Consider the following 25,534-nt stretch of genomic DNA (forward strand, 5'->3'; position numbering starts at 1 on the left):
CAGAGCTTTAGGAGAGCTAGCAGGGGGATTTATTCCCTTACCCACGTGTGCTTAGAGCAGTGACAGGTAGAAAATGACAATGAAATTAAAGGTAAAGACTAAAGAAAGTAGACTTGCATTCCCAAGTTTAAAACATTGATTTCAGTGAATGTTTGGGGAGAGAGTTTTAGTTTTTCTTATTTAGATCAAATGAAGAAAGACGAGAGGATGCAATAGAGATCGAATCCGCCTGGGTGGTGAAAATCAAGAACAATAACTGATAGCAAAAACAAAACTTAAACGGTTCCTGGCCTGTCGGCTTATTTGCAGGGTCACACATCTCCTCATGCTCTCAGCAGCACTCAGACGTTGTCCGACTTTACATCCTTATTGAGATAGACTGTGAGTTAATGCAATATATAATGCTATCAAACCTTTACATCAATGAAACAACCAGACCAGTTGAGATATGGGAATGTCTGAGAAGGTCATAGTGTGTTTAATTAAATTGTATGAGTGTATGTGTGTGTGTGTGTGTTCTCCAGTGGTGAATCAGGGGCAGGAAAAACGGAGAGCACCAAACTGTTGCTCCAGTTCCTGTCGGTGATGAGCCAAAAATCAACCGGGACGCCTCCATCGGAGAAAAGTACCCGAGTGGAGCAGGCCATCGTTCAGAGCAGGTACAGAGGAGAGGAGAGAAGAAGAAACACTTCCTGTTTCTGTCCCATGAGGCCAGAGCTGTCTGAATGTGTTTGGTGACGAGTCCCCGTCAAGCCGAAAGTAAATGAACAGAAGTCCAGGTCAAGTTTTGTAAAAGAAAATATGTGTTCAGTCAAGTCAGATACGTAGGAGAGCTTCTTCACTCAGCTTTCCATAGATCATTGGAAAGGAGTAGAATATTGTTGTATATACACTACCGTTCAAAAGTTTGGGGTCACCCAGACAATTTTGTGTCTTCCATGAAAACTCACTTTTATTTCTCAAATGAATTGAACATTTCATTGAAAATATAGTCAAGACATTGACAAGGTTAGAAATAATGATTAATATTTGAAGTATTAATTTTGTTCTACAAACTTCAAGCTCAAAGGAAGGCCAGTTGTATAGCTTATATCACCAGCATAACTGTTTTCAGCTGTGCTAACATAATTGCACAAGGGTTTTCTAATCAGACATTAGTCTTCTAAGGCGATTAGCAAACACAATGTACCATTAGAACACTGGAGTGATAGTTGATGGAAATGGGCCTCTATACACCTCTGGAGATATTTCATTAGAAACCAGACGTTTCCACCTAGAATAGTCATTTACCACATTAACAATGTATAGAGGGTATTTTTGATTAATGTTATCTTTATTGAAAAAACAGTGCTTTTCTTTGAAAAATAAAGACATTTCTAAGTGACCTCAAACTTTTGAACGGTAGTGTATATATATATATATATAAAGATGCGCTCCTAAAGGTGTTCACTCTCTGCAGTCCGATCATGGAAGCGTTCGGTAACGCCAAGACTGTTTACAACAACAACTCCAGTCGCTTTGGGAAATTCATCCAACTTCACTTCTCTGAGGGCGGCAACATCCAGGGAGGCTGCGTCATCGACTGTATCCTCATATTTATGTAGGAAATATGATATTTGCATCAAATATACCAGAATGTCTGTTCTATTGTGGTTGAATCACAAGATGTGCTTCAGGAGTGCATGCTCTCAGTTGTGTTGTTGTTTCCTTGACTCCTTACCTTTCAGATTTACTGGAAAAGGTAACCCCGTCTGCAGCCGGCTCATATCAAGTTTACATTTATTGGAAATGATTTGTCGGCGTTGCTTTGTGACTCATAATGAAATGTACATGGTGGCGTTGCTGCATTTATTTTGCTGTAGAACCGGGTGGTGCGACAAAACCCTGGAGAACGAAACTACCACATTTTCTACGCTCTGCTGGCAGGAGCTAACAAAGAAGATAAAGGTAAGGAACACAAGACACATGTTCAAAAATCAGCAGAGTCGTGGGCGTGAAGCGGTGTTCACGAAACATTGACGGCAGACTGGCGACACAAAACGAGCGTCAGCAGCGGATCCTGTGGAGAACGTCCACCGACACGCTTTCACTGAATACAACAGAGGAAGTGCAGGTAACCCTCCTATTACCTTTGGGGTCAATTTGACCCCATTCAATCTTTAACGATTGACATCATTTTTTTTGCTTCATATTTCACGACTTTTACAAATTTATTGGGGACAACTGGGAAAACATCAAATTCACATGATATGTTTTCAATGTCCTGAACACAACTTGTACACATCGGTGTTCTTTGGGGTCAATTTGACCCCAGGCTGTTTTTCACTGTGTAAAACATATAAGAACTAGAACGGGCACTCGGTAGAGCGCATACCTTCGCATATCACAAGATTGGGCATTGAATTATGAACATTTTGGCATTAGTTGCATGCCAATTGGATATAAATTGACCGCGCTATGGTAAAAAGAAGATTTTGACCTTTTCATTACCTTGACCTTGACCTTTGACCCGATCGATCCCAAAATCTAATCAAATAGTCCCAGGATAATAACCAATCATCCCACCAAATTTCATGCGATTCGGTTTAATACTTTTTGAGTTATGCGAGTAATACGCAAACAAATAAATAAATACACGGCGATCAAAACATAACCTTCCGCATTTTCAATGCGAAGGTAAATATCAACTATTTTATTTATTTAAAAGGGCTGTTTAGGTAGTCAACAAACAAACAAAGTACCTCACACATAAACTTGGGAAACAATATTAATTCAAATAATTTTCTGGAGGTTTTAATCGCTGGGGTCAAATTGACCCCAAGGGTAAAAGATGTTAGTAAACTTGAAGGTAACAGGAGGGTTAACCGTCTCAACGTGCATCTCTCCCAACATCACCCCGCTGACATCATGTGATCTTTTCTCTGTCAGGCCTCTACTTCCTGGAGGACCCTGCCGAATCGTTCCACTACCTCAGCCAATCGGGATGTCTGAAGGACAAGAGCCTGAATGACAAAGAACTGTACAACAGCGTCATGGTCAGTGGGACAGAGTCCTCTCTGTCAAGTAGATTTAAGTTTGACTCGAGTGATAGCATCCATATAACTAGAAGTTATCTGTGTAATCCAAGCTGGCTTTCTAGGTTTACTCGACTTAAGCACGGTAGTTCACGAGTTAGATAGCGACCTTCCTCCAGCTTATCTGTCCTCTGATCAAACCGTCAGCAGATCATGAACAGAAACTCATTAAATGAAATACTCGAAGGCATACATGTAACTGTGATCTGGAGATATATTGAGACATAAGTCCAAACCCAAGGGGATGTTAGCATTAGGTAAAACACAACTGATAGACATGACGTCCATAAAATGTCCCAAAGTCTGCACCCCGTCTTAGACGATAAAGTGTCTTCGTTGGCGTTTTATCTTGTAACATAAGCAGGAAGTCCGTGCATTGCATCTTGAGGTTAAAAAATATTTACGACTGTAGCAATATCTGTACAGGTGAGATTGAAAACGCCATTCGTCAAGCCTCTCTAAGTGCAGAATCAGCGACCATCATATATACAATTTACGCTCGCTGTCACGAAGACAACGAGCATTAAAAGCTGTCGGTAGCACCTCTCTGTTCTCTGCGTGTAGGAGGCGCTGAAGGTGCTGGAGTTCGGCGAGGAGGAGATCAGAGACATGTTCAAGCTGCTGTCAGGAGTCTTACAGCTGGGAAACATCGAGTTCATGACTGCAGGAGGAGCCCAGATCACAACCACGCAAGGTCAGCGTGACGCGAGTGAGGGAACGTGAACGGAGAACGAAGTGTTCCTGTCGTGAAACTGTCGTTACTGCTTGCCGATCTTGAAGTGGGTTGAAGAGGTTTGATGAAAAAAGAGGTTCGAGGGACAACAGCACTTGGCCAGAATATGGAGTTTATTCTTAAGTACAGGTCAGGGAACAAACACCTGCAGGCCGTTTGGAGTACTTTCAGGCACCGAATGGAGAAAGACTATCGAATATACATTTTAACATATGTTTTATACACAACAAAAGAGGTGGAGTTTATTATTACCGGCCTTCGTGGACCAATCATACGCAGGCACATTCAATTCAATTCAATTCAGTTTATTTGTATAGCCCAATTTCACAAATTACAAATTTGTCTCGGAGTGCTTTACAATCTGTACACATAGACATCCCTGCCCCAAAACCTCACATCGGACCAGGAAAAACTCCCAAATAACCCTTCAGGGGGAAAAAAAGGGAAGAAACCTTCAGGAGAGCAACAGAGGAGGATCCCTCTCCAGGATGGACAGAACAATAGATGTCATGTGACCAGAAGGACATATTTAGAGTTTAAATACATTCAATGAATGTGACAGAGTGTATGAATAGTTCATAGTAGGCATAATGACCTAATCCTAAACCTGATCAACTAAGTTTGACCCCAGACCCGTTGAACCCTCAGGTTCATGCCTGAATGGCCTTTGGGCCCTAATTAAATACGGGTGAAAAACACGTAATGTTCTAGAAATTATCTAGCCCCCGCCCCGTGTTCTTAACCTGCAACCTAGTGGCGTAATCTCTCAAGGCCAAGGCACAGTCTTACATGTTATTGAACGTTGAGCCCTGACTTGCATATTTTTGGATAATCTGACATTAAACAGCAGATGAAAATATACTACAAAACCCGTCTTTGTCCATCTTTCAGTGGTCTCGGACGCCAGCGAGCTGCTGGGCCTGGACGCCTTCCAGCTGTCTGAAGTGCTGACTCAGCGCTCCATCATCCTCAGAGGAGAAGAAATCTGCTCGCCACTCACGATAGAGCAGGTCAGCATACTCGTGTTCGCACAGCAGTTATCGTCCCCCTCTCGATCGATCTCCGGCTCCTCCCGACATACTCGCGCTCTCCTCCCTACAGGCCGTTGATTCCCGGGATTCGGTCGCCATGGCGTTATATTCCCAATGTTTCTCCTGGATCATTCTCAAGATCAATCAGAAGATCAAAGGGAAGGAAAACTTTAAATCCATCAGCATCCTCGACATCTTCGGCTTTGAGAACTTTGAGGTGAGAACGTTGATGTCACGGGGGGATCAGGGTGGACCCAAATTCACGACTCAGGAGACAGATAATACAAATAAAGATCCTTTACTGAGAGCGTCGTCAGGAACGGAACAGACAGAATACTCAAACACACTGTGGAACGCTCGAGGGCTCGGTCGGAAAACACAAGACAACCTGGCAGAGGACAAGGGAGGGAACCTGAGTAGACAGGGACTAACGAGCGAATGGGCAACAGGTGAGACGGGCATGAGGACCAGGTGAAGGTGATGAGGGACTAACGAGGGAGTGAGCAACAGGTGAGACGGGCATGAGGACCAGGTGAAGGTAATGAGGGACTAACGAGGGAATGAGCAACAGGTGAGACGGGCATGAGGACCAGGTGAAGGTGATGAGGGACTAACGAGGGAATGAGCAACAGGTGAGACGGGCATGAGGACCAGGTGAAGGTAATGAGGGACTAACGAGGGAATGGGCAACAGGTGAGACGGCATGAGGACCAGGTGAAGGTAATGAGGGACTAACGAGGGAATGAGCAACAGGTGAGACGGGCATGAGGACCAGGTGAAGGTGATGAGGGACTAACGAGGGAATGAGCAACAGGTGAGACGGGCATGAGGACCAGGTGAAGGTGATGAGGGACTAACGAGGGAATGAGCAACAGGTGAGACAGGCATGAGGACCAGGTGAAGGTAATGAGGGACTAACGAGGGAATGGGCAACAGGTGAGACGGGCATGAGGACCAGGTGAAGGTAATGAGGGACTAACGAGTGAATGGGCAACAGGTGAGACGGGCATGAGGACCAGGTGAAGGTAATGAGGGACTAACGAGGGAGTGAGCAACAGGTGAGACGGGCATGAGGACCAGGTGAAGGTAATGAGGGACTAATGAGGGAATGGGCAACAGGTGAGACGGGCATGAGGACCAGGTGAAGGTAATGAGGGACTAACGAGGGAGTGACCAGAGGCAGGTGAAGGGAGCTGGACTGACGAGGTGGGAAGCAGGATCTGGAATGACGTGATAGTTAGTGAGACAGGATGAAAACAACTAATAAACTAGAATGGGCACTCGGTAGAGCGCATACCTTCGCATATCACAAGATTGGGCATTGAATTATGAACATAAAAATTGACCGTGCTATGGTAAAAAGAAGATTTTGACCTTTTCATGGCCTTGACCTTGACCTTTGACCAGATTGATCCCAAAATAAAAATCTAATCAGTAACCAATCATCCCACCAAATTTCATGTGATTCGGTTTAATACTTTTTGTGTTATGCGAGTAACACGCATACAAATAAATAAATACACGGCGATCAAAACATTACCTTCCGCATTTTCAATGCGAAGGTAAAAAAAGAAGGTGTGGAGCTGAACTGTTACAGTTGAACCGTCTCGCTGGAAGCTGTCCTCTCGTCCACTCACATCTGTTTACCAGAGCTGTGTCTTTGCTTGCAGGTGAATCGGTTTGAGCAGTTTAACATCAACTACGCCAACGAGAAACTGCAGGAGTACTTCAACAAGCACATCTTCTCCCTGGAGCAGCTCGAGTACAACAGGTGAACTTCTACCTTTCTACAAACCTGCAGAAACAGATACGTACACATTACCAGTGTGTTCAATAAGTTATTCCCTTCAATACAACACTATGAAAAATTCAAAAATACAACTTTAAGGGATCAAATAAAAACATTAAGTCCAAACGTTAATCTAAATACAATATCAATATATCATTATGTCACCACATAAACAGAATTAAGAATTGAAATATTGTCCAAATATGCAATATAATTATTGTTATGTCTGCTCCAACAACAATCACACCAATAGCACGAATAGTAGCAATGCTAATAATAATAATAATAACTCTAACTGTTTATTAACAGATTTACAAATGACATTACAACAGGAATTTAAATGTAAGACACAGAAAGAGTATTACAAATTCAAAAGATTCAATTGAAGGAAAGGCTTTCTCATAAAAGTAAGTTTCAAGAAGGGATGTGAAAGACGCCACAGAGTTCGTTAGCGAGTGCATTCATTAGCAATATATTCTTTCTTCAGAAAAAATTATTTCACTAACTGTTTTGTTGACGCTCCACAGGGAAGGTGTCCAGTGGGACGCAATCGACTGGATGGACAATGCTGAGTGTCTCGACCTCATAGAGAAGGTCAGGACATCGACACGTCATAACTACGGCTCTCGACACCGTGAACTGTGTCGAGAGCCGTAATGATGACAGTTTGTGTGCATCAAAATTGTCAAAATCTTTGCAGCACCAACTTGACTAACTGCCTTCTCTTGGAAAGCGGTGCTGACGCTTGAACTCGATGTGTTGCTCACGCTCTCTTAGAAACTGGGCTTGTTGGCGCTTGTGAACGAAGAGAGTCGATTCCCCAAAGGGACAGACGTCACGCTGCTGGAGAAGTTGCACAGCAGACACTCGGTGGGTCTTTAGTTTCAGAGCAATTGTTGCGCTGCCTCTGGCATAAAACATCACACATATATATTTTTATTATTAAATTGTTTTTATTTATTTATTTATTATTTATTTTTTAAATTAATTTTTTCTTTGTTCTTTTTTCTTTACATTTTTTACTTTTTTATTTCTTTTATTTTGTTATTTTAATTGTAATTTTAATATATTTTTAAATGTAATATTGGTTTCTTGCTATTCCATTTATTTTGCTTTGACTCTCTGTGGAGCACTTTGTAAACATTGCTTTTAAAGGTGCTATATAAATAAAGTTATTATACTATTATTATATTATTTCTTCTGTGCCGTTTCCCTGTTTTCTGCAGACGAACCCGTACTACGTCAAGCCCAGACTCGCCGATCATCAGTTTGGAATCAAACATTATGCCGGCGAGGTGAGGGACCCGCTCCATGTCGGCGTTCTGTATTAGTAACTGTAGTCTGTGAGCGGGACGATGACTGTGTGACGTCTGTCCGTGGCAGGTCCTGTATGACGTCAAAGGGATCCTGGAGAAGAACAGAGACACCTTCAGAGACGACATCCTCAACATGCTCAAGGACAGCAGGCAGGACACTCGGACACATTTAATAAATGGTTTATTGGAACTCTCCTGAGCTTGTTTGAAGTAATACGTTTGTGTCATTCAAAGGAAAATATGCTTTGAGTTTTTTTGAGCTGATATGAATCATTGATGCACATTTGTTCTCTTACAATGACTAATAAAACACTATACCTATATTACAAAATGTCAACATTAATACTTCTCCTGAAATATCTTTATTTTGCCAGAACACAAATCATATTTTGTTAATCTCCGTATTCGTATTTCCACTGACATCATGTAGGCGTGTAATCCGTCATGTTTCTGTTGCCTCTCAGACTCGACTTCATCTACGACTTGTTTGAGAAAGTCGGCAGCAGGAACAACGAGGAGAAGATGGGCACGGCCAGACGCAAACCCACCGTGAGCTCCCAGTTCAGGGTGAGCGACGCGAGCGCTTTAAGAACATATGAACGACTTGGAATTGGCAAAACGTGTGAAATTCCCTTTATAGTGATATGAAATGGAGAAATAAGCAAAATCCTTACATTTCAACTGGAAACGGTGAATTTCTGCCTTTTGATATGTAACTTAAATGATTAATCTGCCCCTGGACTAATAGATGAACGAGTTATTTTAGCCCAACTGAGACGTAAGAGATGTTTTCCCTCTCATCCATGAAACGATCATTGAAGGAGTTACTATGGTCGATTTGTTTACTGCCATGGGGAAGAAATGCACTTTTTCGGGTGGTCACACACACATTTGAATATGTCCCCCGCTCGGTCTCCTCAGGACTCCCTCCATTCCCTCATGGCCACCCTGAGCGTGTCCAACCCTTTCTTCATCCGCTGCATCAAGCCCAACATGAAAAAGGTCTGTCTCTTCCTCTCAGTTCTCAAATTCACATCAACGCTGATACTTCAGAGTGAAGTTCATGGCTCAGCAATCTGTTTTATTTTCCTGATAGAATCCGAGTGTGTTTGACCCAGAAGTCGTCCTGAACCAGCTGAGGTATTCTGGGATGTTGGAGACTGTGAAGATCCGTCGCGCTGGGTTCCCCGTCCGCAGAACCTTTAAAGATTTCTCCTCTCGGTAGGCGTCTCTGAAGTGTGTGTGTGTGTGTGTGTGAGGATGCGTGTGAGTGTGTGTGTGTGTGTGTGTGAGGATGCGTGTGAGTGTGTGTGAAGATGTGTGTGTGTGTGAGGATGCGTGCGAGTGTGTGTGTGTGTGTGTGAGGATGCGTGTGAGTGTGTGTGAAGATGTGTGTGTGTGTGAGGATGCGTGCGAGTGTGTGTGAAGATGTGTGTGTGTGTGTGTGTGAGGATGCGTGCGAGTGTGTGTGTGTGTGTGTGTGTGTGTGAGGATGCGTGTGTGTGTGTGAAGATGTGTGTGTGTGAGGATGCGTGCGAGTGTGTGTGTGTGTGTGTGAGGATGCATGTGTGTGTGTGTGTGTGTGTGTGAGGGAGCGTGAGTGTGTGTGTGTGTGTGAGGGAGCGTGAGTGTGTGTGTGTGTGTGTGAGGGAGCGTGAGTGTGTGTGTGTGTGTGAGGGAGCGTGAGTGTGTGTGTGTGTGTGTGAGGGAGCGTGAGTGTGTGTGTGTGTGTGTGAGGATGCGTGTGTGTGTGTGTGAAGATGTGTGTGTGTGAGGATGCGTGCGAGTGTGTGTGTGTGTGAGTGTGTGTGTGTGTGAGGATGTGTGTGTGTGTGAGGATGCGTGTCATGTGTGTGAGTGTGTGTGTGAGAGTGTGTGTGTGTGAAGATGTGTGAGTGTGTGTGTGAAGATGTGTGTGTGTGAAGATGTGTGTGAGTGTGCGTGTGTGTGAAGTGTGTGTGAGTGTGTGTGAGGATGCGTGTGAGTGTGTGTGTGTGTGTGAGTGTGTGTGAGGATGTGTGTGTGTGAAGATTTCTCCTCTCGGTAGGCGTCTCTGAAGTGTGTGTGTGTGTGTGTGTGAAGATGTGTGTGAGTGTGCGTGAGAGGATGTGTGTGTGTGAAGATTTCTCCTCTCGGTAGGTGTGTGTGTGTGTGTGTGTTCCCTTTTCTTTGCTGAGATCTCTCTTATCTCTCACAATATATCTTTCTTTTCTGCCAGGTATAAAATCATTGCGAAAGAGACATCATCATCATCATCATCATCATCATCATCATCATCAGCAGGAGATGATAAGAAGAGATGCACAGACCTTCTCCTCAAATATGACAAGACCAAGAAAGAGTGGCAGTTGGGCAAAACCAAGGTCAGATTTAGTGGTCTTCAGACATCAGAAAGCTATTATGAATTGTTGTCAACCACCACCACTTGTAACAATGGTTACTCTTCCTCCATTGTTCTGCAGGTGTTCATGAAAGAGTATCTCGAGCACCGTTTAGAGAAAGACAGAGATGACGTCCGATCCAAAGCTGCCATGATAATCCGAGCCCACCTCCTCACTTTCTCTGCCAAGTAAGAACCTCCGGATAGGAACAGGAAGTGTGGCCATTCCTGCACAATGTCGGGCGCCAGTTGTTATTAGATTAGATTCAACTTTATTGTCATTACATATGAACACGTACAGAGCAACGAAATGCAGTTTGGCATCCAACCAGAAGTGCAACAGAAAGTATCATAATAAATACAGTATATATAGACTATAGTAGATAAAGCGCTCTGCAAGAGGGCGGCTTGAGGCCTGACCTGTACTATTGGTGATAAATTAGACTAAACAGTAGACGGATGAAATTAACATTTAAATAATGCGGAGATATAAACACAAACTATCTGGTTGCTAAACTAGTGAAAATATTCAGTGCATATTGATTTGAGAGTGCAACAAATGGCATAAAGTGTCTGCGGTGCGGATCGAGAGGTGTAGTGAGGATCAGAGGGGGAAGAGTTCAAAAGAGAAACGGCTCTGTGGAAGAAGCTGTGACGCTTCTTCGCCGTGTCGTCTGTGTTTTCAACCCTTTCTGTTCTCAGGAAGCACTTCCACCGCGTGCGCGCCAGCGTCGTCGCCCTCCAGAAGCACTTCAGGAAGCACTTGCAGCGCAGGCGCTTCGTGAAGCAGCGTCAGGCCGCGCTGGTGCTGCAGAGGCACCGGCGGGGGCAGGTGGCGCGCACGCGAGTCCGAAAACTCAGGGGGGAAAAGCAGAAGAGGGAGGAAGAAGAGAAGAAGCAAGAGGAGAAGGAGCAGAAGACGGCGGGCGAAGGAGCGGAGAAGGCGGATGAAAGTGCTTCTACTCCAGTGCGTTGTTTTTTATACCTTGACTCCAAAAACACTTGAGTTTTTAACATAATCTGTAATCTGCGGATGTTGGTGCGTAATCTGCCCCCTTCTCTTCTCGCCCCCCCTCTAGGGAGAGGCCCAGCAGATGGAGGAGATCCTGCAGCTGGAGCGAGAGATCGAGCGGCTGCAGAAGAAGAGGGAGGACGAGGTGTCCCAGCTGTGCGAGTCCTCCAAGCAGGAGCTGCAGCTGCGGCGAGACGCCGAGCTGGAGCGGCTGAAGAAGGAGGCGTCGCGCAAAGCCACGGAGCTCATCGACCTGAACTTCGGGGGCGTGGACGCCTCCCCGGGAGTGGCCGCCGCCGCCGCCGAGGCTCGAGCGCCGAAAGCGGCGAGCGCCACCGGGGGAGCGTCGAAGGAGGAGGAGGTGGACGAGGGGTTCCACGCCGAGGAGGAGTGCATCCCGCTGCCCGACTTCCCTCCTCCCGCCGAGACGGACGCTCCCGTCGACCAGGACGTCTTCGCTCACCTCCCTCCTCCTCCGCCTGCTTTTGCCGAGGGCACGGTGCCTCCTGCTCCGCCTCCCCACGCTGACGGCGCGGCTGTTGCCGGAACTCCTCCCCCTGGAGACGGCTCCCTTGTGCCTCCTCCTCCTCCTCCCCCAGGAGAGGGGGAGAAGAAAGACGGAGCCAAGGCAGACGGCGAGAGGAAGGTGAGCGTGGTGGAGAGCCTCGGGGACGGGGAGGAGCCCATCTACAGCATGCCGGCCGACACCGAGTCCGACTACGACCAGGAGGACGAGGAGGGGTCCGGCTCCGCGTCGGGGAGCAACCGGGGGAGCGCCGCGGCGACCGATGAAGAGCACCCGAGGAAGTCCACCTGCACCAACACCAGCGTCGAGTCCTACAGAGGCAGCTCCGACTCTGTGAGGACACACACACACACACATCCCCACACACACACACACACACACACACATCCTCACACACACACTCACACACACACACACACTCACACACACACACACTCACACACACACACTCACACACACACACACACACACACACACACACACACACACACACACACTCACACACCTCACACACTCACACACACACACTCACACACACATCTTCACACACACACTCACACACACACACACACACACACACATCTTCACACACACACACACATCTTCACACACACACACACACACACACACATCTCACGCACACTCACACACACACACACACTCACATGCATCATCACACGCATCCTCTCACACTCACACACACACACACACTCACACACACACACTCACACACACACTCTCACACACACTCACACGCATCCTCACACGCACACTCTCACACACACTCTCACACACTCTCACACACTCACACACACACACACACCCTCACACACATCCTCACACGCATCCTCACACACACACTCTCACACACATCCTCACACACATCCTCACACGTATCTCACACGCACACTCACACATTACATTACATTACATTACATGTCATTTAGCAGACGCTTTTATCCAAAGCGACTTACAATAAGTGCATTTCAACCTAGAGTACAAACTAAGAACAACAAGAATACAGGAAGTAACATTTCCTCAACATAGTCGAACTACAAAAGTACCATAAGTAAGTGCTATCTAAGTGCCACTGAAATCCTAATCTGTGTTTTAATCCAGATATAGTCGGAAAAGGTGTGTTTTCAGTCTCCGACGGAAGATGTAGAGACTTTCTGCTGTCCTGATGTCAGTGGGGAGCTCGTTCCACCACTGAGGAGCCAGGACAGCAAACAGTCTGGATTTCGAGGGATTAGCTCGAGGTGCAGGGGGAACAAGTCGATTGGCTGTTGCCGGGTGTACGGTGTGACCATATCCCGGATGTAGACGGGCCCGATCCGTCTAGAGCACGCACGCCAGGACCAGTGTTTTGAAGCGGATGCGAGCAGCCACCGGGAACCAGTGGAGACTGCGGAGGAGCGCAGTGGTGTGGGTGAATTCGGAGGCTGAAGACCAGTCGAGCTGCTGCATTCTGGATGAGCTGCAGGGGTCGGATGGCCTTAGCAGGTAGACCAGCCAGGAGGGAGTTGCAGTAGTCGAGGCGTGAAATGACCAGAGCCTGGATCAGAACCTGCGCCGCCTTCTGAGTAAGAAGAGGACGTATTCTCCTGATGTTGTGCAGCATGTACCTACAGGAACGCCGTCGCAGCGATGTTGGCCGTCAGGAGAGTTGACTGTCGAGTGTCACCCGAGGTTCCTGGCAGTCCGGGTAGGGGCCAACACAGAGCTGTTGAAGGTGATAGTCAGGTCGTGGGTGGGGAGCCTTTCCTGGAAGGAATAGTAGCTCAGTCTTGTCAGGGTTGATCTTCAGGTGGTGAGCAGACATCCACTGAGAGATGTCAGTCAGACAGGCAGAGATTCGTGCCGCCACCCGTGTTTCGGACGGTGGAAACGAGAAGATCAGTTGGGTGTCATCAGCATAGCTATGGTAGGAGAAGCCATGCGAGCGAATGACAGAGCCGAGAGAATTTGTGTACAGAGAGAAGAGGAGGGACCCAGGACGGAGCCTTGAGGAACCCCAGTAGTGAGAGGACAAGGATCAGACACAGATCCTCTCCAAGTTACCCGTAGGTGCGGTCTTTAAGGTAGGAAGAGAAAGAGCGAGTGCAGTGCCTGAGATCCCCAGGTCCTGAAGAGAAGAGATCAGGATCTGGTGGTTCACGGTGTCAAATGCTGCAGAAAGGTCGAGAAGGATAAGGACAGAGGAGAGAGGCTGCTCTAGCAGTGTGAAGCTGCTCAGAGACAGCAAGGAGGGCAGTCTCTGTCGAGTGGCCGGCCTTGAATCCAGACTGGTGAGGGTCAAGAAGGTTGTTACTGTGGAGATAGGAGGACACTTGGCTCAAGATAGCTCGCTCCAGAGTTTTGGAGAGAAAGGAAGAAGAGAGACCGGTCTGGAGTTGCTGACTTCAGGCGGGTGGAGCGGGGGTTTCTTCAGGAGGGGGTTGGCTCTCGCCTCCTTCAGAGAGTTAGAAACAGCCAGTTGAGAGGAGCTGTTAATAAGATGGGTGAGGAAGGTCAGAAGGTCAGGAGCAATAGCCTGGAGAATGGGGGACGGGGTCAAGGGCGCAGGTGGTCGGTCGGGCGGAGGTCACCAAGCTAAGAACTTGATTGGGAGACAAGGTGAAAGAGGAAAGAGGGGATGAAGAAGTTAGTGTTGGTGAGGTGATAGAAGATGGATTTGTAAAGGAGGAGCGTATGTCGTCTATCTTGTTTGTAAAGTAGTCGACAAAGTGGCTCGGCAAAAGGGTGGAAGGAGGAGGGGCCAGGGGGATCAAGGAGGTTGGAAAAGATAGAGAAGAGTTTTTTGGGGTTAGAGAAGGAAGACTGAATTTTGGTCAGGTAGAACGAGCTTTTGGCTGCAGAGATAGAGGAAGAGAAGGAGGAGAGAAGATTGATAGAAGAGCAAGTCTTCCGCTTGATTCGATTTGCGCCATTTTCTTTCCGCCGTAGGGTGGCTCTCTCAGTCCGACAACCACGGAGCCGGAGAGGATTTCCGAACCGGTCGTGTCTTAAAAGGACAAAGAGAATCAAGAGATGAAGACAGGGAAGAGAGGAGGCAGAGTTAGGATGCATGAGTGAGAAGCAGTCAGTTGAGGGGAGAGCAGATAGGACAGAGGAGGCCAAACACACACACACACCCTCACACACACACCCTCACACGCATCCTCACACACACACTCTCACACACATCCTCACACACATCCTCACACGTATCTCACACGCACACTCACACACTCAAACACACACACACACCCTCACACACGCATCCTCACACGCATCCTCACACGCATCCTCACACGCATCCTCACACACACACTCACTCACACACGCCCTCACACGCGTCCTCACACACACACTCACACACACTCACACGCGTCCTCACACACAGAGTGTGACAGATATGTAGAGCAGCTACTCGGCGGCTGTCCCAAAGAATGAACTCTGTTTATCAGAAGTCTCGTCCTGCGACGCCCTTTTTCTTGTTTGATTTGTCGTTTTATAAAATAAACCAGTGATGTCATCGTATGATGTTGCAGTATGCAGACAGTGACGACGAACACGACGGCATGATGGACACCGATGAAGAAGTGACGAATGGCAGAGTGACCCTGCTCAATGGGAACGGACCCCCTTATTTCCATGGCTACCTCTACATGAAGGGTGAGCGTCGCTGTTTCTCAGGCGTGAACCACAACGATCAAAGCGTTAAAACGTGTTTTCCCGACAGTGATTGTTTCCTCTGCTCCCTCAGCCGGTCTGATGATCCCGTGGAGGAGGCGCTGGTGTGTGCTGAAGGATGAAACCTTCATGTGGTTCCGGTCCAAACAAGAGTCTCTCAAGTCCGGCTGGCTCCACAAGAAGGGCGGAGGCCTCTCCACCCTCTCCCGGAGGTTGTTGTAGTTGTTACTGAGTGCAGCCTGCATGCTTTTACATCACAATCTCGGGTGGAAGTGCTCTCCGGTTCGGCGTTGAGAACGTTCTGTGTGTCCCGTCGAGGGGTCGGGATCACATGTGTGTCTAATCCGTGGCTTTGAGTCCTCTGCAGTGATGGAAGGCTGCAATGTCCCCGTCGAGCTGATGCACTTTGACCTTACTGAGATTGTACTTCTCAAGTCCTAGTTCTACTTAATCTGCCGGAAAAAAAACAGAAAAGGAGATATTTTTCAGAAAAGAGGTTTCATGCTTGGTTTTGGTTTTATTCTGCCATAAACAACCTCCTCTAATTACACTATGCTAATATAAATGATGACACATAACATAATAACTCAGGATCAAAAACACTATATATATATGTATATACACTTTTATTGATCCCCATGGGGAAATTCTTCTCTGCATTTGACCCCTCCTTAGTTATTAAGGATGATTGGGCTGCAGTGAAGCACGCGGGGAGCCACTGGGGGTTCAGTGCCTTGCTCAAGGACACTTCGACATGCAGACTATGGGGAGAGCGGGCATCGAGCCGGGTACCTTGTGGTAGCGGGACGACCCCTCATCTCCATGAGCTACAGCCGACCCCCATAATGCTCGATATGAGTTATTTATTCCGAAGTCCTAAAAGTGATCTTTTATAAATATATATATATTTTATTTGGAACATTAACTAATCCGATTACTACAACTACACAATCTTAAAGTACATCAAAATAAAGCTTAACATAGATGTTTAAAATTCACTTTGTATTCTAGATAGAAATAAAGTCCAATAAGTACATGAGTCAGTTATAGAGTCACATGACATAAACCCATGTGATGCCTGGGATGCATTGTCTCGCCTTTGTTTTTATTGTGTCTGTTTGACCTCAGGAACTGGAAGATGCGCTGGTTTGTACTGAGGGACAGCAAACTGATGTACTACGAGAACGACAGCGAGGAGAAGCTGAAGGGAACCATCGACATCCGAGCTGCCAAGTGAGATCACACACACGCACACACACACACACTCCTCTTTATTCACTGTTTGTCTAACTATATAACATCTGAATCTTTGAGCTGTGCCCTTTTTGTGTTCTTGCAGGGAGATCGTGAATAATCACGAAAAGGAGAACGCTCTGAACCTCGTGACGGACGAGAGGACCTATCAGGTGTTTGCTGAGTCACCAGAGGACGCAAGGTGCGGCGACTCGAGGGATTTTATCGATAACGTCAGCGACTGAGTAGATAAACCTGTGACGACGCCCTCTTTCTTCCCGTGCAGCGGCTGGTTTAATGTGCTCAGTAAAGTGCGAGTGTGCACTCCTGAGCAGCTGATGGAGATGTCCCACGAACAGGCCAACCCAAAGAACGCCGTGGTCAGTCTCTCAAAATATCACGACTCAGCCGGTTATGTGTATAAGTTGTTCCTCACGCTCTGTGGCTTTTACTGTACAATGTGACCTGATTTTAACCCTTGTCTGTCATTACATCACATCACATGACATGTCATTTAGCAGATGCTTTCATCCAAAGGGACTTACAATAAGTGCATCAACCAAGAGTACAAACTGAGAACAACAAGAATACTGAAAGTAACATTTCTTCAAGATACTCAAACTACAAAAGTACCATAAGTAATAAGTAAGAGTCATTTAAGAGCCACTGAAGCGCTAATCTGTGTTTTAGTCCAGATATAGTCGGAAAAGATGTGTTTTTAGTTTCCGGCGGAAGATGAAGAGACTTCCTGCTGTCCTGATGTCAGTGGGGCTTTATCACCAGGGCTTTTTACTAAATAGTGTCTTTACATTGGCAACATAGTTCACTTGTGGTCTTAATATAAAACCTTAAATTGGACTTACAAAATAAAAAAATTGGAAATCTGCCCATTAGAGCATCATTATTATAATAATAATATTTTATAGCCGTGGCTGTAAATCCCCAGGGGCATTGCTGCTGTATTATGTGTTTAATGCAAGGCATCCAAATAAATATTGCCGATCATTATTAACATATCCCAGATTCCCCTCGCATTTGGTATCCAGACAATTATATATAAGTGTGGTGCTTTATTCTTCATAAAAAACAGTTGCAAACTGACATTCAAAGGGTTTAAATTCTAAAGATGAATGAATATTTGTACTTGTGATCATTACTCATGTTGCTTACGAGAAGTTATATTTATATTTTTTATATATTGATATATTATATATATATATTATATTTATGGCATTTTTTTACGCAGATATTTTTTCCCACTAAGGACAATAGGGCAACTTTAAACTTTAAAGGTGTCTCTGAAGTTAAGAGCTTTATGTTGAGTTATATCACATTATAATATATAACATGTCCCTGAAGAAGCAATCGTGCTCCGAAGATTCACATTATAAATTCTTCTCGCCCTCCTTTTGTCCTTCAGGGAACTCTCGACGTGGGGCTGATCGACTCCGTTTGTGCTTCAGACAACCCCGATCGGTAAGTTGGATCAATAATTTAAAAAAAGGTGACCTTACAGTCATTACCCCTGCACAATCCCTGAGCACCCCCCTGTCTAAATACCCCAAATGTACCATCCAGTATTGAGTGTCATTTTATATAATGTATTTTATTTGTAGCATTATTTTAATTTTATTATTGTCTGGTAGCGTGTTTTTTATGTTTCCTGTATTTGTAACTTGTTCTTCCTTGAAGGGGAAAAAAAAGAAAATCAAATAAACACATTTAAAAATATATATATAATTTAAAAAAGGAAATGCGGACTCACGTTGCATGTTGAGGACCATTTTATTATTTTTTCATGTTTTCCAAATTGCTTGAATTTCAAATCAGAAGATAAAAGCTCGTTATAATAATTGTTCTGATCCTAGAGAAAGCATTTATCCCCTGAGGGTCGTGTCAATAGACCATGATGAATGTGACTAAAGCTGGCAATTCAAAATTAAACAGAATTTGACTCTGATCCCAAAAGACCCATCCTTTTGGGGAAGACCCAACATGCAGTCAACCCTGAAGTGTCCGGAAGTATATCACAGTGTTTGTTTTTATTTTTAAAATATCCTTTGACCTTTGCAGGCCCAACTCTTTTGTCATCATTACGGCCAACCGTGTGATCCACTGCAACAGCGACACGCCGGAGGAGATGCATCACTGGATCAGTCTGCTGCAGAAACCCAAAGGAGACGCCCGGATAGACGGACAGGAGTTCCTCGTCAGAGGTGGAAACTCATTTCACCTTTAAAAAAAAAATGAAATAGTGACTTATAGTGTCAGGTATAGATGTTTTGTAAGTGTTTGTTGGGGCCGTAAAAGAGACAGGAATTTACAATGCAGAACACTTACCATTCAGAAAGATATGGATAAGTAGAAGTAATATCACAAAGGTTTTTCAGAAGCTAAGTATTTAGGACCCTATGTGACATATTTTGGCTCACAATTAACTCAATATGAGATTATTTCACAATATAAATAGCCTTGGGGATAAATGATGACTTGGATAATTAGCTATGCGGTTCCTCGATGGACACATAACATCTTTCCTCCGCTTCCCCTCCCCTCTCTCCTCCTGACTCGTCACCTTCCAGGCTGGCTTCAAAAGGAGATGAAGACGAATGCGAAGAGCACCTCCCTGAAACTGAAGAAGCGTTGGTTTGTTTTGACCCACAACTCCCTGGATTACTACAAGAGCTCCGAGCGAAGCTCCTCCAAGATGGGAACGCTGGTCCTTAACTCCCTCTGCGCTGTCATTCAGCCGGATGAGCGAGTGCACAGGGAGACAGGTGGGGACGGAGAAGGGAAGGAGAGGGCAGAAAGGGGCGGGTTTAATCCTGGATTAGACGTGGGAGGTTTGAGACCACATAAAGAGATCATTCTGGCTCTACATCGCTGACTGAATCCTCATTTTGCAGGTTACTGGAACATCATTGTGTACGGGAGGAAGCACTCCTACCGCCTCTACACCAAGATGCTGAACGAGGCCATGAGGTGGACCGCTGCCATACAGGGAGTCATAGACAGCAAGACCCCCATAGAGACCCCGACTCTGCAGCTCATCAGAGACATCAAGGTCGAACACACGTAGCTATTAAGCAAGGATTTTAAAACGCATCAACACACAATGACTCCTCAGTTGGATTTGACCTCTTCTCGACCCCTCAGGAGAACAGTGTGAACCCAGACATCGTGGAGCAGATGTACAGGAGGAACCCCATCCTCAGATACACTCAGCATCCTCTGCACTCCCCTCTGCTGCCGCTCCCTTACGGAGAGGTACCCAGCCGTAAGTAGAACTCAGCAACCTAATGTTAAGTACTTCTGAAACTGGGCACTTCGCAAATGATGGAAAACAGGCTTCCGGACGCGCGTGGATTAAGTTCTCAACATTTAATGGCAGGAAGGGTAAACAAACATTCAAGGCCTCACGATCGTGGTCCTCATCGGCTCCTCCGCCCTCCTTCCGGCGTCGAGAATACCTGTGGAAGAGAGCCGATTTCTCTAATCCACTGAGTTTTATACTCAATGTCCCCGGCCCGGTCAAAACGTCACTTCCGGTCAAGTCGCTAAACAAGTATTTTCACAATAAGAGTCCCGTCTTGTTATTGTCCGCATTAAAGTCACTTTCACAATAAAAGTCCGTTATTATTGTAAGTCACTCGACGGAATTCAACCGGCTTCGTCAATCTATAATACTAACATAGTCACTCTCATGCAATATACATTAATTCTTGCCATTTACATTTGCATAGAGTAAACATTACCCCTATGCTTCATAATACATTAATAACAATATCAATATTCTCCCTAATATTTTCTATTATAATATCTTTTTATATGTATTAATTTAAAACATAAGACCTCTGCAGATGTTATCAAAATAAACTATTACAACCTAACACTAAACACCTTTACACCTGTACACTAAGAGCTCCCATGCAGGATGCTGCAACAGCTTCTTCCCTGCCACAGTCAGACTGATGGCACAACAGAACTATTGAGAAATGTGCACTCTGTGGAAATGTGAAAAAAATGTGCAATACTACAATCAGTGCAATATCCTACACAACCTTCCCCCAACATCTGAACATGTGCAATATCCCCATATAACTGTCCCCTTCCCCCTCTTTCTTTTTACAAGCTAGGTACAGCACTAGCCTACTTACCTATTTATTATCTCTGCACTCTCCTTTTTTAAGTTGATAACCTGTTCCCGTACTTAATACTGTATATACTTTTACCACACTATGTACAGTGTGTTTTTGTACAGTGTTTTAAACAAAATACTTTTTTATATTTCTATTATTATTCCTGTTGTTATTATTATTATTATTATTATTATAGTGTGTTTGTTTTTGTACCTCTGTTGACTTGGAGAGCACTGCAAAAATAATTCCGATGTGTCTGGCCTGCTGGTCTCGGCACAGATGGCAAATAAAAAAACCTTGAACCTTGCAGGTCAAACCCAGGCATTTCAATGTAACTGTATGCACAAATAAAAAGAAAGAAAGATAAAGAACAGAGTTTTGGCTGAATATCAATGATGGTACCATATCGTCATATCTGGTGATATCCATAAGCCACATGTTGTTCCTTCTTCTTTTCTGTTTCTGTCCACCTGTTGCTGTTCCTCTGTGTGCAGTTCAACGGCAGCAGGGCTATGCCAGCCTGCAGGATGAGGCGGTGCGGGTCTTCAACTCGCTGCAGGAGATGGAGACGCTGGCAGACACGGTGCCCATCATTCAGGGCATCCTGCAGACCTGCCAGGACCTGCGCCCTCTCAGGGATGAGGTGCTTTATCTACTGAGTATTTGTAATGTAGAACTATTAATTAATTAATTCAATTTTAATTAATTTTGTTTTTAATTAATTTGTAATTTTAATTTTAATTTTATTCTAATTTTAATATATATTTTTAATTGTAATATTGGTTTCTTGCTATTCCATTTGTCTGTGGAGCACTTTGTAAACATTATTTTTAAAGGTGCTATATAAATAAAGTTATTATATTATTCTTATTCTTGTAGTTTTTTTAATGGAGAAACAGTGGTGCGTAGTGTATCTTAATATAATGTGTATATTTATATATATATATATATATATTAAGATTATGTATATAATAATATAGTAAATATGTTTCTTCAGAAGTCTGACATGTTTGTTTGCCATTTAATGTTGATTTAATCAGAAAACCCCCAACGCATTTCTGTGTTTCAGGTATATTGTCAGGTGATCAAGCAGACCAATCACGTGCCTCAGCCCAACAGCCCAGCCAATCGGGCACACTGGCATCTTCTCACCTGCATGAGCTGCACCTTCCTGCCCAGTCGAGTCATCCTCAGATACCTCCGCTTCCACCTCAAGAGGTCTGCATGATGGAATGGGCTTTTTTGGGGCGATGAATCCCTCATCGAGTGACTGTGTAACAATTATGATCCCACTCAGGGTGCGAGAGCGTTATCCCGGCACGGAGATCGAGCGTTACACCAGCTTCGTCGGGGAATCCCTGAAGAAGACCAAGGCTCGTGAGTTTGTTCCCTCTCAGGAGGAGATCGCCGCCCTGCTGGCGAGACAGGAGATGAGCACCACCGTCTATTGCCACGGAGGAGGCTCCTGCAAGATCTCCATCAACTCGCACACCACGGCTGGAGAGGTGCACACATGAATACACTCCCACAAAGTGACGCGTCCTCCTCTCACTCACTTTATGACCCTGTACACGAGCCGGGGCTTGAACTGTAGTGCGGTTACAAACTGGTGGGTGTCTTGATGTCGCAGGTTGTGGAGAAGCTGATCCGAGGTCTGGCGATGGAGGAGAGCAAGAACCTGTTTTCTCTGTTTGAGCACAACGCCTGCACAGACCGAGCTTTGGAGAGCAGAGTGATCGTGGCCGATGTTCTGGCTAAGTTTGAGAGGTATGCATATCTCTATATGGTCTAAATGCGGATTTAGAGGTATTTCCAATGGGCTAGTGGAGTGTTTTAATCAATGGCGTTGCTTGATCAGGTTGGCAGGTAGTGAAGAAGAGGAGGAGGAAGGAGAATGGAAACTCTACTTCAAGCTCTACTGCTTCTTGGACATAGAGAGCATGCCAGAAGAAGGAGTGGAGTTTGCTTTCATGTTTGAGCAGGTGAGCTTTCACACACAACACTTGAAAAGAAGGAACGAGTTATTCATTGCTCATTACTTTCTCACAATTTAAACGGGGTCATGTGTTTCTCTCTGAACATTAATAGTACTCGTGATTACTTGAGTTCATTTCATAAATCCATATAGGTTTGTGGCAAAGGAGAACATCTGGATTGATCCACAATTAATTGGGGCTTTATCAAGTGAACCGATTGATAAACTTCTTTTTTTTTAAACTCACATGCACACATGTACACCTGCATTTTTCTTTCTTTCTTTCTTTCTTTTTTCCACAATACTCTGACTTCATGATGTTGTGTCCACTGTTTCGTCGTCCTCTAGGTGTTATGTCTATGTATTGTCTTATAATTTAAAAATAAAATAAAATAAAAGTGAACCGATTGTTGACTGTGGTAGACAGATTTATTACCAATTATTCTTTCTGCAAGTTAAATTTAAAAAAATGTATATGTAATAATTTCTTCAAAGCAAATTTGGTTGCCTTGAAGTTTTAGAAAAGAATAATTATCCGAAAAGCTCAATGTTTAAGAGCCTCTGTTCACCATATGTGATCCATTAAGTGATGTTTCACATCTATATTGGGGAATGTAATGTTATTAAATCAGTGTATTACTTGCCGTGACGAAATGAACTCGATGAAAGTCTTCGTTTTGTCTCTCAGGCTCATGAGGTTTTGATAAGCGGCCACTTCCCGGGCTCAGAGGAGACGTTGCAGCACCTGGCCGCTTTACGCCTGCAGTACCTCCACGTCGACGGGGCGGGGAGGGCCGGCTGGAGCCTGGGGAACGTTTATCCCATCGGACGTCTCCGCAATCGCATCGTCCACTCCACCAAGCCGGGCCTTGGGGCAGCAGGTGGGGCCGGAGGAGCTGGAGGAGGAGCAGGAGATGGGAAAGGAATCGCAGGACTACAGGGAGGTGTCGGGGCCGGGGTCGAGAAACGAAGGACCCCGAGCTTCCTGGACGGCACCCTGAGGAGGAGCTTCAAGACCGGGTCCCTGAAGAAGCAGAAGGTCAGTGGTGGAAGGAAAGCTTTGGCCCATTTATTGCAAAGAAGTACACAACTCGGGTTTCAAAGAACTTCACAAAATATGTCTTCCAATTAGTACAATTAATATTTAAAAAGTTCAGTTCATTCACAATATATTTTTCAACATTACATGACAGAAATATGTAATTTTCTGAGCTCATCAATTAAATTATTAAACCAATGATTCATGCTTGATGTTAAATAGTGTCGGCTAAGCCATCTGCTTGAGGTAGTCGAGGCTCAGGAGATCTTGGTGAACTGGACGTCCATCATTTTACTCCATCCACACAGAGATATGCATTCTGTTGTTTTATTCGGAGCTGTCGTTTTCCAGCTGCAGTTTCAAATAATTTTCAGTCGGCCGTGATGGATTGATGCATTCTGCTGAATTCCCATAAACTCAGTAAATTAACATCTGGTTTACTAAATGACGGATGGACCTCCCAAGAAACTGGATCGCTTTCTGACCGTCTGTCCATCCGATTGATAGTTAGAGTGTTCTTCATGGATAGATTAGATTAGTTTAGATATTCCTATATTAGTCCCACATTTCAGGATCATAGCAGCGGGTGGACATTAGAGCATTAATAATACATCTAAAATAAATCACAAAACACAACAACAATACTAAATACTAATACTAAAATTCTAAATATACAGAGGAAACGAAATATATACACAAGGCAGTGACCAGAGTTAATTTCCAGCGGGTGAAAGTGTTTCCTTGCTGTTGCAGGTGGAGGAGGAGCAGATGCTGGAGATGTGGGTGAAGGAGGAGACGTCGGCCACACGGACCAGTGTTCTGGAGAAGTGGACCCGGCTGCAGGGCACGCCTCAGCATCAGGCCATGCTCAAATACATGAGCGTCGTCAAGGAGTGGCCTGGATACGGATCCACTCTGTTTGATGTGGAGGTGAGAAAACGAGAGGAGATGATGAATCGCAGAGGTTTGTAGAAAGGTACCCGAAGAGAAACGTCTTCTCTTCTCTTCTCCTGCGCTTCCTCTGCGTTCTCCAGTGTAAAGAAGGCGGCTTCCCTCACGACCTGTGGCTGAGCGTGAGCGCTGACAACGTGTCCGTGTACAAGCGCGGGGAGCCGAAGCCGCTGGAGACCTTCCAGTACGAACACATCACCTTCTTCGGGGCGTCGCAGCCGTGCACCTACAAGGTGATCGTGGACGAGAGGGAGATGTTCTTCGAGACGCCGCTTGTGAGTCTTCATTCATTATTACCTTCGCATTGAAAATGCGGAAGGTTATGTTTTGATCGCTGTGTATTTATTTATTTATTCATTTATTTATTTGTATGCGTGTTCCTCGCATAACTCAAAAAGTATTAAACCGAATCGCATGAAATTTGGTGGGATGATTGGTTATTATCCGGGGACCATTTGATTAGATTTTGGGATTGATCGGGTCAAGGTCATGAAAAGGTCAACATTATTTTATCTTTTGACCTGATGGATCCGACTTGGAAAGTAAATAAAATCATTAAGTCGGTGCCGGCGTGACACTCTCGTCATTTTTGTTATTTAGTTGTATTTTAAGTGTTGTTTTTCTATTTTTCATATCGGAGAGGACTTTTTATTTGTCTGAT

The 25,534-nt window shown here is 45.1% G+C and overlaps 1 protein-coding gene across 2 annotated transcripts in view; it reads left to right on the forward strand.

The window, feature by feature from the left end:
* The window catches only part of myo10l1 (myosin X, like 1), a 46,300-nt gene that overhangs the window by 17,713 nt on the left and 3,053 nt on the right, over positions 1 to 25,534 (forward strand). Inside the window, exons 5-42 of one of the 2 annotated variants that reach the window (XM_056426924.1) lie at positions 525 to 659; positions 1,460 to 1,584; positions 1,728 to 1,741; positions 1,863 to 1,947; positions 2,929 to 3,035; positions 3,639 to 3,768; positions 4,699 to 4,817; positions 4,909 to 5,055; positions 6,509 to 6,609; positions 7,155 to 7,221; positions 7,405 to 7,497; positions 7,854 to 7,922; positions 8,011 to 8,093; positions 8,408 to 8,510; positions 8,865 to 8,945; positions 9,040 to 9,164; positions 10,162 to 10,306; positions 10,406 to 10,512; positions 11,026 to 11,290; positions 11,403 to 12,194; positions 15,395 to 15,518; positions 15,610 to 15,751; positions 16,665 to 16,769; positions 16,876 to 16,971; positions 17,056 to 17,149; positions 18,190 to 18,245; positions 18,843 to 18,985; positions 19,352 to 19,546; positions 19,676 to 19,833; positions 19,926 to 20,046; positions 21,403 to 21,551; positions 21,978 to 22,126; positions 22,206 to 22,413; positions 22,539 to 22,675; positions 22,767 to 22,890; positions 23,572 to 23,922; positions 24,676 to 24,852; positions 24,957 to 25,148. In XM_056426924.1, coding sequence (XP_056282899.1) covers positions 525 to 659; positions 1,460 to 1,584; positions 1,728 to 1,741; positions 1,863 to 1,947; positions 2,929 to 3,035; positions 3,639 to 3,768; positions 4,699 to 4,817; positions 4,909 to 5,055; positions 6,509 to 6,609; positions 7,155 to 7,221; positions 7,405 to 7,497; positions 7,854 to 7,922; positions 8,011 to 8,093; positions 8,408 to 8,510; positions 8,865 to 8,945; positions 9,040 to 9,164; positions 10,162 to 10,306; positions 10,406 to 10,512; positions 11,026 to 11,290; positions 11,403 to 12,194; positions 15,395 to 15,518; positions 15,610 to 15,751; positions 16,665 to 16,769; positions 16,876 to 16,971; positions 17,056 to 17,149; positions 18,190 to 18,245; positions 18,843 to 18,985; positions 19,352 to 19,546; positions 19,676 to 19,833; positions 19,926 to 20,046; positions 21,403 to 21,551; positions 21,978 to 22,126; positions 22,206 to 22,413; positions 22,539 to 22,675; positions 22,767 to 22,890; positions 23,572 to 23,922; positions 24,676 to 24,852; positions 24,957 to 25,148 — 5,614 coding nt within the window. The remainder of the gene's footprint in view (positions 1 to 524; positions 660 to 1,459; positions 1,585 to 1,727; positions 1,742 to 1,862; positions 1,948 to 2,928; positions 3,036 to 3,638; positions 3,769 to 4,698; positions 4,818 to 4,908; positions 5,056 to 6,508; positions 6,610 to 7,154; positions 7,222 to 7,404; positions 7,498 to 7,853; positions 7,923 to 8,010; positions 8,094 to 8,407; positions 8,511 to 8,864; positions 8,946 to 9,039; positions 9,165 to 10,161; positions 10,307 to 10,405; positions 10,513 to 11,025; positions 11,291 to 11,402; positions 12,195 to 15,394; positions 15,519 to 15,609; positions 15,752 to 16,664; positions 16,770 to 16,875; positions 16,972 to 17,055; positions 17,150 to 18,189; positions 18,246 to 18,842; positions 18,986 to 19,351; positions 19,547 to 19,675; positions 19,834 to 19,925; positions 20,047 to 21,402; positions 21,552 to 21,977; positions 22,127 to 22,205; positions 22,414 to 22,538; positions 22,676 to 22,766; positions 22,891 to 23,571; positions 23,923 to 24,675; positions 24,853 to 24,956; positions 25,149 to 25,534) is intronic. The other variant, XM_056426925.1, reaches the window with a different exon arrangement.

The sequence above is a fragment of the Pseudoliparis swirei genome, chromosome 11 (genome assembly GCF_029220125.1).
Source record: "Pseudoliparis swirei isolate HS2019 ecotype Mariana Trench chromosome 11, NWPU_hadal_v1, whole genome shotgun sequence".
Lineage (NCBI taxonomy): Eukaryota > Metazoa > Chordata > Actinopteri > Perciformes > Liparidae > Pseudoliparis > Pseudoliparis swirei.